Source organism: Protopterus annectens, chromosome 4.part1, assembly GCF_019279795.1.
Source record: "Protopterus annectens isolate FY-2018-M chromosome 4.part1, PAN1.0, whole genome shotgun sequence".
NCBI lineage: Eukaryota > Metazoa > Chordata > Ceratodontiformes > Protopteridae > Protopterus > Protopterus annectens.
Genome location: NC_056734.1, coordinates 145541809 through 145554561, shown reverse-complemented (window position 1 = coordinate 145554561; position 12753 = coordinate 145541809). Strand labels below are relative to the sequence as shown.

Below are 12753 nucleotides of genomic sequence, written 5' to 3'. Positions count from 1 at the left end.
TAAACTCACAGTATTCTGTTACTAGGGCACATTATTTAAACAGTGGATCCTAAAAATTCTGAATTTATTTTTTTCTTTGTTAACTGGGTATATGAAATGGATCATCTCTGACTCTTTGCAACCATGACTAGTGTCACAATGGAAAGTATAACTGCAATATATATGACTAATTTAAAGTAGCATCAGTGAATAAGTTATATGTTTCATCTGGGAAGGATTTTTGAAGATCGGTACTCCAACTTCCAGGTGATTACACTTATATGATTTCCAGGAGGGAATCACTCCTCTGTTGCCAATCTAGCATTTGGCTTCAAGCAAATCAAGCTTGTCCAGAACACTTCAACATAATTATCTTTTGACATCTCAGCATTATGCAGAATTCAAAAAAATATTTTAAAATAAGTACATTCCCTTGATGAATGCTGATCACTGGCAGTGTAAAACTGTTCTTCATTTAGACTGCCATCTTTGTGATGACTACCACCACCCCCCCCCCATTAAGTTAAAGTTGAAAATAAAAGGAACATCCATTATGTGGTAATTGTAGGCATGGTAAGTAAGGGAAGAACTCTGTGCTCTAAACAGAAGTAATAGCTTCATCAGTGAATACCCCTAGACTGAAAGTCCATGTCCAGAACAATTTGCTGCTGATTAGTTGTAAAATGACTATTTGGATGCAAAGGTTTGGATTGGAATAATATTACAGAACAGAAGTCTGCAATATTTAGTAGTATTAGCTTCACTAGTTTCTTAGTAGCAGATGTTACGATATGGGCTAGTGCTAACATGGCCAACTGGAATTCTGAAAAGAATGATATGTCGTTTGAATATCAAACTGATTTATACAAGATGCTTGTGTTACAAATGTATTAGAACTGTATAGCATCTGAATATCAAACTGATTTGTACAGATGCTTATGTTACAAATGTATTACAACTGTATGGCATTCGAAAATCAAAATGCCTTTGTAAAGCTGCTAGTTTTAAAAATGTGTCAACAGTGGGTCCTACTGGAGAGTGAAGGAATATACATGTGAAACTGTATGTATATATGTTAGCAAAAAACACTGAAAGAGAATGGGTTAAACAGCTATCTTACATCTTACTTTAATAAAAATACTGTTAATTGGACTACCTGTTGGGCCATAGAAGTGCTTATCTCACAGATCTAAACAGGACTGGAGGTGGAATGTCTGGAAGAAACCTTGTTTATTAGTTTAGTAAAAAGAAGGGAAGCCCTTGGCACTGCCATAAACATTAGCAAAACTTTAGATATGCATCTTATCAAATCTATGCTAACATCCTGTCTCAAACTTCAAAGGGGAATTGGGTCAGAATCTAGAGTCAGGTGACCAGATGAGGTCATTCTTGGAGCCATCTTGGAAATTTTGGATATTACAAAGAGAATAATCTCGGTACAGAGTATTCTGTCTTCGGCTGGACAACATGAAGGACCATTGACCACATCATCTGCCTTGCTCTATTAAGTAAGTAGGGAATAGTAATTATCGTAGATTCAGTCAGGAAAATATAGTGAAGCTTAGTTTAGATGTTGTTTTTCTCTATTTGTCTGAGTCTGTCCATCAGTGTTACTTTCAATATTTCCTGTGATTTGAACTCTGTGGTTTACTGTGAATATATATATTCAGTATGCTCATGTTATTTTATTATTTATAAGTAAATGTATTTAAAACTATTATTGTGGCTGGTCCTTTTAGAAAGTATTTAACCTTTGAGAATGCTTATATTTATTGGTGACACTGTGTGGGCCACTCCTGAAGGCCTAGATTTCTTGATCAGCTACTACCATTTGTATTAGTATTAATGTTACACAGTATAATTGGACACCCTTTGTTAAGGACTTTAGGGTGGCTGATTGTGGAGTGTCTGGTGGCAGTGATAATGACCTTATACTCTGGGCAACAGGGGGCTCAGCAGGTAAATCTGTGCCAGCCTTTCCCAGATGTGTGTGTGTGTGTGTGTGTGTGTGTGTGTGTGTGTGTGTGTGTGTGTGTGTGTGTGTGTGTGTGTGTGTGTGTGTGTGTGTGTGTGTGTGTGTGTGTGTGTGTGTGTGTGTGTGTGTGTGTGTGTGTGTGTGTGTGTGTGTGTGTGTGAGTATGTGTGAAATCAAATCTCACAGTGTGTGTGAGTCAGCTACTTGGAGCAGGAACACAAAGCAATGTGAAGAAATCCAGACTCTGGGCTGACTGCTTTCACTGTGTGCTCTTAAGGGAAATCATATTTGGTTCAGAGAGCTGCATCTGGAAATACTGTGTGTATATATTTCCCTGAAAGTGAACATTCCCCACAGAGGTCAGTGTTGAGGATTGAAGTTCCTTGATCGCTGGCCCAGAGAGGGGTTGTCACATATAGGTGGATTATTACTTGAACATCTATAGTCTTCTGTAAGCAGTTGACACTAAAGAAGCAGTTTGTACTTTCAGCAGCCACAAGGTAAGCATACAGAGTTTCATTTTCACAACAGTTTTATTTTTTTTTTTTTGTTGTTAGCTTAGTTTAGTCAGGGAAAGCAGGCAAGGATGTCAGCAGAGGATTATGGCAAGCTGACAAGGAACCAGCTGGCTCAGATGTGCCAAGCCAAAGGACTGGTGCATACCAACCTGACTAAAAGGGAAATGATTGCAGTCTTAATCACAGTTGCAGCACAGACCAGCTGTCAGTAAGTCAACCACTTTGGCATTGAGGATGTACAGCTCTCAGAAACAGGACAGTTCACATTTTCCTCAGAGGACTTAAAAAAACATCTGGAGCCTAAAGAGACTTGAACTGGAAGCCAGACAGTTGGAAGTAGAATCAGCATAGTGAATGTGGCATTTGGATGCTAAAGAAAAAGAGATACTGAAATGTTTGGAAGCCAAAGAAAATGAGAGGTAAATGCAACATGAAAAGGAAATGCCGACTCTTCTCCAGTTCATGGAGGTAATGGGGAAATAAGTAACCATACTCCAGAAGCAATAAAGATCACTAAACTTCTTCCTTGGAACCAACAAGTTGATAATTTTGATAGTTTTATTCAAATATTTGAAAGAGTATACAAACAGTATAATATTGACTGAGTGCTCTGGGTACAGTTCTTCACCCCCTTACACCATGGTAAAGCTATAGCTGTTGTTTCCAAATTGTTTGATATGGATTGTTTAGATTATTATAAAGTTAAGCAGTTTATTACATTTTCAGTTAACACCTGAGGCTTACAGGAAAAATGTTTTGTGAGCATAGACACAAAGCAGATGAAAGTGCATGTGATTATCTCACTGAACCAAGCAGTTATTTTCATAGGTGGGTGAGTGGGTGTCAGGTCACCACTTTTCAAGGACTGGCAGACCTTTAGGTAAGGGAACAAGCCCTTAGCACTTTGCCTGAGGACATGGGAATCTGGTTGGCAGACAGGGAATGCAACTCTGCAGATAAGATGGGGAAAAAAGGGGATCTCTACTTAACAAGCAGGGCATCACTGTATAAGAAGGTGATACCCAGTGCTGCACATGGATATAAGGCAATCCATGAGGACAGCCTAAACCACCTCAACAGAGTTCACCAGTAACAGGGGAAGCCACTAGTTCAGGTACACGGCCAAGGTCTAGGGTCAGATGCTTTAAATGTAACCAGTGAGGCTATGTAACAAACAGATGTCAATGGAGGCAAGGTGGGGAACAAAAGGTAGGGGAGCCAGCAAGTGGGAAAAACAGAATGCTAGTGATAAGTTGTCTAGAGACAACAGGGGTAACAAACTACTACCAGAGTTTGTATCCTATCTTGGTGGATGGAAAACAGGCCACTGCCAAGAAAGACACAGCCTATCCTATAACCATTGTGAAGCCTGATGTAGGTAAAGAGGAGCAGTTCTTGCTTTGGCAGTCCAATCCAATCCATTCCAAATGCCTTTGGCCAGGATTCACCTTGACTGGGAGGGTAGAAAAGGAAGCAAGCAAATAGGTGTGTTTGTGGATATCCCTACAGATGTATTGATAGAGAATGACTGGGATAATGCAGTATCTTGTGTGCATGCAGTGATAGACAGTCAGGCTTGGAGACAGACATGTGGGTCTGGTAGTTTGGAGAGACCAAGACAGGCCACTTCCCTGAAGCCAGGACTGGTGTTGTGGCTAATTCAGGGAGGGAGCTACCCTGTAGCAGTGAGCCTGAAGATGAGCCACAGCTGCTGGTGGGTACTGATGTTCCTTGGACAGGGTGAATGCAAGGGCAGAGGTGAGTAGTAGTACCCAGGCTGACAGTGAGGCACATAAGATACCATACTTCCTGTGGAAGGGGAGCTGGGAAAAGTCATAAAGATAGAGTTGAGACAGGCTCAACTCTCAGACCCTGCATTACAAGGCTTGAGGAAGATAGCTAGGGAGGTGCCTGATTCTCATGGAAAAGGTGAGTCTGTATACTGGAACAAATGGTTACTGTATAGAGAGTGGACCCCAGAGGAAGGGATATAAGGTGAGTTAATATAGCATTTGGTAGTGCCCAGAGCCTACTGTCTGGTACTTCTAGCCATAGCCCATGACATTCCTTTTGCAGGTCATATGGGCATGAAGCATACTAAGAGACATACTATGCAGAACTTTTATTGGCCTGGGATTGCCAGGGATGTAACAGGGTACTGCAGGACCTGTAAGCAATGCCAAAAGTAGACAAGGGAGGAGACAAGGGAAAATCTCCTTTGATGCCTTTGCCTGTGATTGAGGAGCCATTTTAGGGGGTAGCTATGGATATTGTGAGGCCTCTGAGTACCCCAAGTTCCACAGGGAGGAAGTCTATATTAGTGGTAGTAGATTATGCTATTAGATACCGGGAGGCAGAGGCTCCATCCTCCATCAAGGCAGAGAAGGTGGTAAATGCTTTGCTAGAGATTTTCAGTGAGTAGATTTCCCATAAGAAATACTGACAGAGGTGCCAATTTCATGTCAGACCTGCTGGCTGGTCTGTGGAAGCACTGTGGGGTGAAGCACTTAAAGACCACTCCCTACCACCCCCAAACTAATGGTCTTGTAGACAGGTTGAACTCTATGGTAAAGACAATTCTATGGGCATTTGCAGACCAGTTTAAGATAGAGTGGGACAAATATTTGCCCCATCTATTGTTTGCATACAGGGAGGTACCCGGGACTCCACAGGTTTTTCACCCTTTGAGTTGCTGTAAGGGCATAGGGTGAGGGGGGGCTTAGATTTGATTTGTGATGAGTGGGAGGGTGTGTGAGAATCCCACAAGGAGTCTGTTGTGGCATATGTATAAAACAGCAGAAAACTCTACAAGTACGGCAGCTGCACGGTCTCAATAAAGGTAAATGCACTTCAAAAAAGTAGAAAGACCAGCATACAATGGCACCAAAAAATACTTTAATAAAAGTATTCTTAAAAAGCAAACCGGTTTCGGCTGTATGGGTACATAGCCTTCACCAGTGTGAATAACAGAAAATTAAGAAATACTTTAAATACAAAATGCATAGGACATGTGATCAATTAAAGATGCTCATTAAGTCCTAGTTTAAAGAGACCGCCCAGTTTAACAATCCATTTTTTCTCCATAGTGTTTAACAAGTCATGCCAACCCAATTTATTATTCCTGGGTCTCATGATTTTATCTATAATAGTGAAATTGAAACTGGCATTTTTATGTAACAGGGTATGCTTACAAAGGGCATTAGTTTCTTTATGGTGTTTTATCTCGCTAAGGTGTTCAGATATTCTAAATTTAAGGGGTCTGGAAGTTTGCCCTATATAGAAAGCTGGACAGTTACAACTAGCTAGGTAAATCAAATCTATGCTAACATCCTGTCTCAAACTTCAAAGGGGAATTGGGTCAGAATCTAGAGTCAGGTGACCAGATGAGGTCATTCTTGGAGCCATCTTGGAAATTTTGGATATTACAAAGAGAATAATCTCGGTACAGAGTATTCTGTCTTCGGCTGGACAACATGAAGGACCATTGACCACATCATCTGCCTTGCTCTATTAAGTAAGTAGGGAATAGTAATTATCGTAGATTCAGTCAGGAAAATATAGTGAAGCTTAGTTTAGATATTGTTTTTCTTTATTTGACTGAGTTTGTCCATCAATGTTACTTTCAATATTTCCTGTGATTTGAACTCTGTGGTTTACTGTAAATATATATTCAGTGTTTTCATGTTCTTTTATTATTTATTATTAAATGTATTTACAACTTTTATTGTGTTTGGTCCTTTTAGAAAGTATTTAACCTTTGGGAGTACTTATATTTATTTGGTGACACTGTGTGGGCCACTCCTGAAGGCCTAGATGTCTTGGTCAACTGCTACCATTTGTATTAGTATGAATATTACACAGTATAATTGGACACCCTTTGCTAAGGGCTAAGTAGCTGATTGTGGAGTGTCTGGTGGCAATGATAACTACCATATACTCTGGGCAGAAGGGGGGACAGGAGGTAAATCTGTTCCAGCCTTTCCCAAGTGTGTGTGTGTGTGTGTGTGTGTGTGTGTGTGTGTGTGTGTGTGTGTGTGTGTATGTATGTGTGAAAAATCAAATCTCATAGTGTGTGTTTGTGTCAGCTACTTGGAGGAGGGACATGAAGCAGTGATTTCACAAAGAGGGTGCTGGAGTACTTAGCTGGGGCACTCAGCTGAGTTAACTTAACTTGACTTAACTGTGCTAGTGGGGAGCCTTATTGGGGCCCTGAAGGGAGACAGATATAATGAAATCTAGACTCTGGGCTGACTGCATTCCCTGTGTGTTGTTAAGGAAAATTGTACTTGGTGCAGAAAGCTGCATCTGCAAATACCATGCTTATCTATTTCTCTAAAAGTGAACATTCCCCACAGGTGTCAGTGATGAGGACTGAGGTTCCTTGATCAATGACTCAGAGAGGGGTCATCACAGCAGAGATAAACATAGTGTAATTGACATACAAATGATTTTAATGTTCAGCTTAATAAAATACTCATTAATATGTTAAATAAAACACCAAAGTCACTCTTTAAATTTATTGCGATAAGCATAGTGTGAAGATATAGAAGTAACTGTGATAGACTGGAGGTCCTCAGTAAGGTTAGCATTTAAAAACAGCCAAGCTTTCCTACTTAAGAAGAGAGAGGCAAAGGTAGCTGATAAGACAGCATGGACCTAAAACTACTTTGTCTTCTTTATAAATCCCTGGTAAACAAAGATTCTGATGTTTATATGAATTCCTAGTATTTTTCTTTGCTGCCAAGAAGAAAGGAAAGTGAAAGGTCTAAACCCCCCTTTTTTGTTACCCTACACATCAAAAATATTTGTTGAAAGTATAAAACTGTGAGGGGGAGGGTAGAACGACAGAGACAGAGACAGATATCCTGAAAGCAGAAACAGTCATTTATGCTTATGACCTAAACCACATGGAGTGAAGTTATTACATAATGACCCACTTTTATGCTTTTTTACTTATTCATCATGGCAATGAAAGCTCAGACAGAAGTGAAATGAATGTAAAACAACTGAGAGTTGCTAATAAGATAAAAGATAACCACAGACTACTGCATCATGGCACCTTGCGTGCATATCTCTAACTCTAAAACACTTTAAAATAGTCTGACTTCTGCAGGGTTTTAATGTTCTGAATGCCTGCAGTCCTACATTATGACTGCACATTAAAGAAAAGATCCAGAAATATTGCATCAAATTTTGTCATTCGTGGAAAAAGAATACGTAAAGTCAGTCAGAAACTGGTCAACTGCTGGAGTGCAATAAGGACATGCTGCTTATCTGGTGACATGGCTGAGAAAGATATTAAAGCAGCATAGATGCTACTATTGTACAAGAACAAGTGAATAAAGAGAATGGCATATATTTTGCTCTTACATAGTTATAAAAGTATGTAACCATGTAACTAAGCTTACCTTTAATTCCTTTCCTTCCTCTTGGTCCTGGAATTCCTCGCTCACCTTTGGGTCCATCCTCTCCTAGGGGGCCTTGCCCAAGACATTTAATAACTTTTGAAAGAAAGAAAATCATAATTTACAAGTTTATTATTTTTCTTTATCTAAATTTGCAGCTATGACAACAACATAAGCATACTATACCCATCTATCTCACATGATTTAGAGTTTGAATTTATCAATGAATTTACTATTGCTGTCTTATATTAAAGGATGTCAGCAGTCAGTATCATGCAATGTGCAGACTAAAGTTGAAACGTTATTATCAGAAAATCCTTTTTATACTTTTTATCTTACATTCATTCCTTATCTGAAGTGGCCAGAAAGTTCTGCAATTGTAGCTTGACAGTGATATAATAAAAAAATATATAACTTTTTGGTGTATTTAAGATACAGTTCAATACATTCAAGAAGAGGAGAAAGAGATAAACACGAACATGGAATCTAAGTTCTCTTATCTTTAACCATTCTTCCAGTCTTGCTAAGTCTCTTCTCATACTTTCTTCATTGTATAACATTATATCATTAGCCAAAAGGGATTTTTTTTATTTTCAGACCTACTCAAAGGCAATGAAAAATAACTGGTCCTGTACTCACTCCTATGGTAACATATTTCAGACTGCTGTTTCGTCTGGGTGAACTACATCCTCTGTGACATTCTGTTCCATATTGCCAGGTCAATATTTTATTCGTATTACCACTATTTCAGTAATACTTAGTCAAATGTTTTGAGAACTTCAAGTGGGCCTACTTCATAGTCCCCTTCTGATCTACTGAGCTGAAATACAATCAAAGGTCTTTGTTAGAGGTTCAGAACCACAATGTCTCCCTCCAACCATCCATCTATCCAACAATCCATCCATCCACTTTTTAAACCACTTGTTCTGGTGAAGAATGTGGTTTCAGAAAGCTAAGTAAAACAGATCAGACCTCTCTATCCCGAGTGTCAGTTTCCAGCTCATCCTGGTGGATTTCCAAGTGTGTCCAGGCAACCTGAAAGAAAGCACATCTCTACAGTATGTCATATGTCAGCCATGGGCCTCCTATCACTGTAATGTACCACTGCACCTGGTACATCTCACACAGGAGGAAACCGACCCAAATGATTCTTGATACAGAGGATGCAGCAGCTTTACTCAGATTTTCTCTTTGATTGTCAAGCCCTTCACACCGTCAGGGAGAATAAGCTCAGCAACTTTTCTGAAGAGAAGTACACTTGTGGAAGTTAACTTACCGTAACAGTAGATGTTCCAATAGGTAGCCTTTAGGTATACGGGGCATATCTTGCCAAGGATATTGGCAATCTACCCAGTCTACAAAGCTTTGGGCATTTTCCACGCCCACTATATGTCTGCTCTATCACATGTCAGTATAAGAGGGAAGTACAGTTGCACCAAAAATCAGAGGCAAAAAAGGATGAAAGGTGTACCTTGCCAGAAGTGTACAAAGTCCTGACTTGAACAATTCACTCAGATACTGGAGAACCAGTATTTCCCCTGCATGGGATGGATCTTGGTCTCTGTAATGGCACTAACTAAAAATCACTTCCATTTGACTAAATCAGATTTCCTAGTAGCAGGTTTCCTTGCCTCATTTAATATCTGTTGCTCATTGTCAGAAAAAGGTGCTTAAATGAGATCAAAAACCTACTATATATATAGTCAGATGGAGATTAAGAATGTTGTGGTGGATGAGAGATCCCTTCTCCTGTGCGAGCAGATCCATTCTGAAGAAGTTTTAGTTGATTGTCCTTGACCAGGTGCATGAGAAGGGAGAACAAATATATTCTGGGTCAAAACAAAGCAACCAAAAGTATGTTTGGCAAACCATTTTTATCTTTAGTAGGACTTTTGTGTATCAAAGGAAAAGAGGTATGCATAAAGAAATATCATGTGCAAGGGGAAAAATGCACTTTTATAATGCCTTTTTGCAAGATGTCCTGGCACAGAGCTGTCCTTGCTGACTGTTGTGATAAGAAGCAAACAGATAGACAATCTCCTTAAAGACACCTGGGCTCCAGCATCCACTTATCTGGGTCTTTCCTGGATCTGCTCAGAGAGTCTGCTGCTATGTTCTGTTCAGATGGAATGTATGTTGCTTGGAGGTAAAGACTGTGTTGAATTGCCAGTTCCTAGGCAACCGTGGCTAACCTGTAAAGGGGTAAGATCCCATTCTCCTTTGTTTGCTTATATACCATATCACTGTGATGATGTCTGTTATAACTAGCAGTGGTCCAGGTGATTTAGAGATTTGAGAGCTTTTGTCAGGGCCATCATTTTAATGAGGTAATGTGTCTGCACCTGAAATGAGGTTATCAAGGGCTCTGAACTTTGACTTCTTGAGATACTGCTCCCATAACAATGTCTGAGGCATCTTTGGTGACTCACTGAGTACACAGGCTGGGTGAAAGGGGAGACCTGCATTTTACAGGATTTGGTTTGACAACCAAGGCCTTTCTTGATGAAATTCAGAACAGAGATAGAAAGGAACAGAGGATGCTGAAGGTGGGCCCAAATAGATGTGTAAAAACACTGGATTTTTCTCATATGAAATCTGGCAAATGCAATCATAAGGATGGATAAGGCTATATAACCCAGAATTATGAGGCATTCCCTTACTGTAAAGGCAAACAGAAACTTTCTCTTACAAGTTATTTATAGGTTTCTGCTGCCACTGCTTGTTTGCAAGGAATTTTGAGTAAAATATATTTATTTGCCTGTTTTATATAGATGCAAGCACATCCATCTGAAGGACTCTGAACCGATATACGAACTGAAGGGAGTCCTCTCTGTTTAGCTTCCATTCATGAAGGGCTTTGTTAGACCTGCTTAGAGAATTGGACAATGTGTTCAGAAGGAAGGGAATACAGACTCCTGTAGAAATAAACTGTTAAATGAGCACTTTCCAAGCCATCATGGCTAACCTGCAAAGGTGTTAAGACTTTGTCTTACCTTGTTTGTTTATGTACCACATAACTGATATATTGTCTGTCATTAGTTGTAGAAAACCTGGTGTCCACAGTTGGTGATGAGCTTTCAGGCCAATGATTAGGCCCATCATCTCCTTCATACGAATGTGGCTTTTCTTGTGTAAGGGGTTGCATACATCCTGAACTTTGATTTCTTGAGAGTAAGCTCCCTACCCAAGGTCTGGGGGATCTATCTAATGCTCTGTACTGATGAAGGTTGTAAAAAGGGAATTCCTAGATTGGAGTCTACCTGTTTGGCCCACCAGAGTAAGTCCTGAATTAGACAAGGAATATGTGGAATGTGTTGATTGAGAGAGTTCTGGTGCTTGGTCCACACTGACCTAAGATACCACTGGATTTGGAAGTGAGTTACCCGAAGCATGAAAAAGGCTTTAATTGGAGGCTAGGCACTTTGTGAATACCCTTGCTGCTGCAGAAAGCTCAAAGTGCAAAGATGTAAACTGAAAATACAAGCCCAAGACACAGACACTTAAAACATTTCTGTGTTGTTTGTGGATAGGAATATATAAACAAGCATATTTTAAATCTAGAGTAATCAATAGAGCATTTGGATATAGGAGAGGCAATAAAGTTTGGAGGGTGAGCATTCTGAAATGAGGAACCTTCAATAAAGTGTTAGTCTGGCTAGGTCAAGAATTGCCTCCAGTCTCTTTCTTTCCTGAGGACCAGTAATAGTCTTGATTGAAATCCTTTTCCCCCATAAGTTATGGAGGTAATTTTTCTGTTACTCATAATAAAGGATGATTTGAAATAATAGAGAGAATAAGATGTTCCTGATCTTTGGGAGCCTGAGAGACTTGGTTTGGAATCCCATTCTAATCTCTTCTTGTGATGTTTAACACCTAGAAAGCTGAAATAATTGTTTTCCATAAAGGAGAATGTCCTCCACGTGTTCACATGGGTTTCCTCCAGGTACTCTGGTTTCCTTCCACATCCCAAATACATGCAGTAGGTGGACTGGACACTCTAAATTGTACATAGCTGTGAGTGCATGTTATGAATGAACCACTTCTGAAGGACTAGCCAACCAACGGTGTAAACCTTTACTCAGGATGATTGTCACTGCTGAAATGACACCCCAACTCCATGTACAAAAACGGGAAAAAAAGGGATTGTCGATGGATGGATGGATAGAAGGATGGATTGAATGAAGGCAAGGAGAAAGTTTGCCGGTAGTTCTAAGGGAAGGAGATAACTGGCTGGGGAAAAAGGGAAGGGGACAGGAAAGGTAAAGTCAGGTGTAATCTGTATCATTATTGGTGTACTGGAAACCACTTGGCTTGTTCTCAAAATCCCCTTTCCATTTTTTATTCTTAAGCTGGCCTTTACTTGATTTTAAAAAAATTAAACAAATGAGACAAAGCAGAAAAAAACACACACATTGATTTATAATGCTTAGATGTGGATTGCTTTCTAAAGAAAGGACTTAGTTTTTCAGAATAATTTGTCTCATATCTGGGCATCGGAGAACCTTGCATTACCTCACCTGTCAATTCCATGATTTTAAAGACTTCAGCAGTGGGATCTCCAGATAGCAAATGTTTATCCAGTGGAGCATTCAACAAACTGAGCCTTGATGTCCTCTGTTAAAGGCTGGTGTCTTACCAGGCATTCCCATGGATGACAGAACCAGTGGCAGATGCTCTAGATGTTGCAGCAATGACATCAGATCCACATTTTTTGGAATATGTAGCAGAATGAAGTATTTCTAGAAGTTTTGTTCTTAAGTCTATGTTGGGAATTCTGGAAATCATCTGATTCAGAACATAGCTAAAATAATTTAGTCATTTGCTTCTGACAGCTTATAGCCCTAAATGATACGGCTGCAGAATTATAAATGTTTTT

At 39.7% G+C, this 12753-nt stretch overlaps 1 protein-coding gene across 1 annotated transcript in view; it reads right to left on the bottom strand.

The window, feature by feature from the left end:
- The window catches only part of LOC122801189 (collagen alpha-4(IV) chain-like), a 1621248-nt gene that overhangs the window by 746728 nt on the left and 861767 nt on the right, over positions 1–12753 (bottom strand). Inside the window, exon 22 of the mRNA XM_044070748.1 lies at positions 7881–7973. Coding sequence (XP_043926683.1) covers positions 7881–7973 — 93 coding nt within the window. The remainder of the gene's footprint in view (positions 1–7880; positions 7974–12753) is intronic.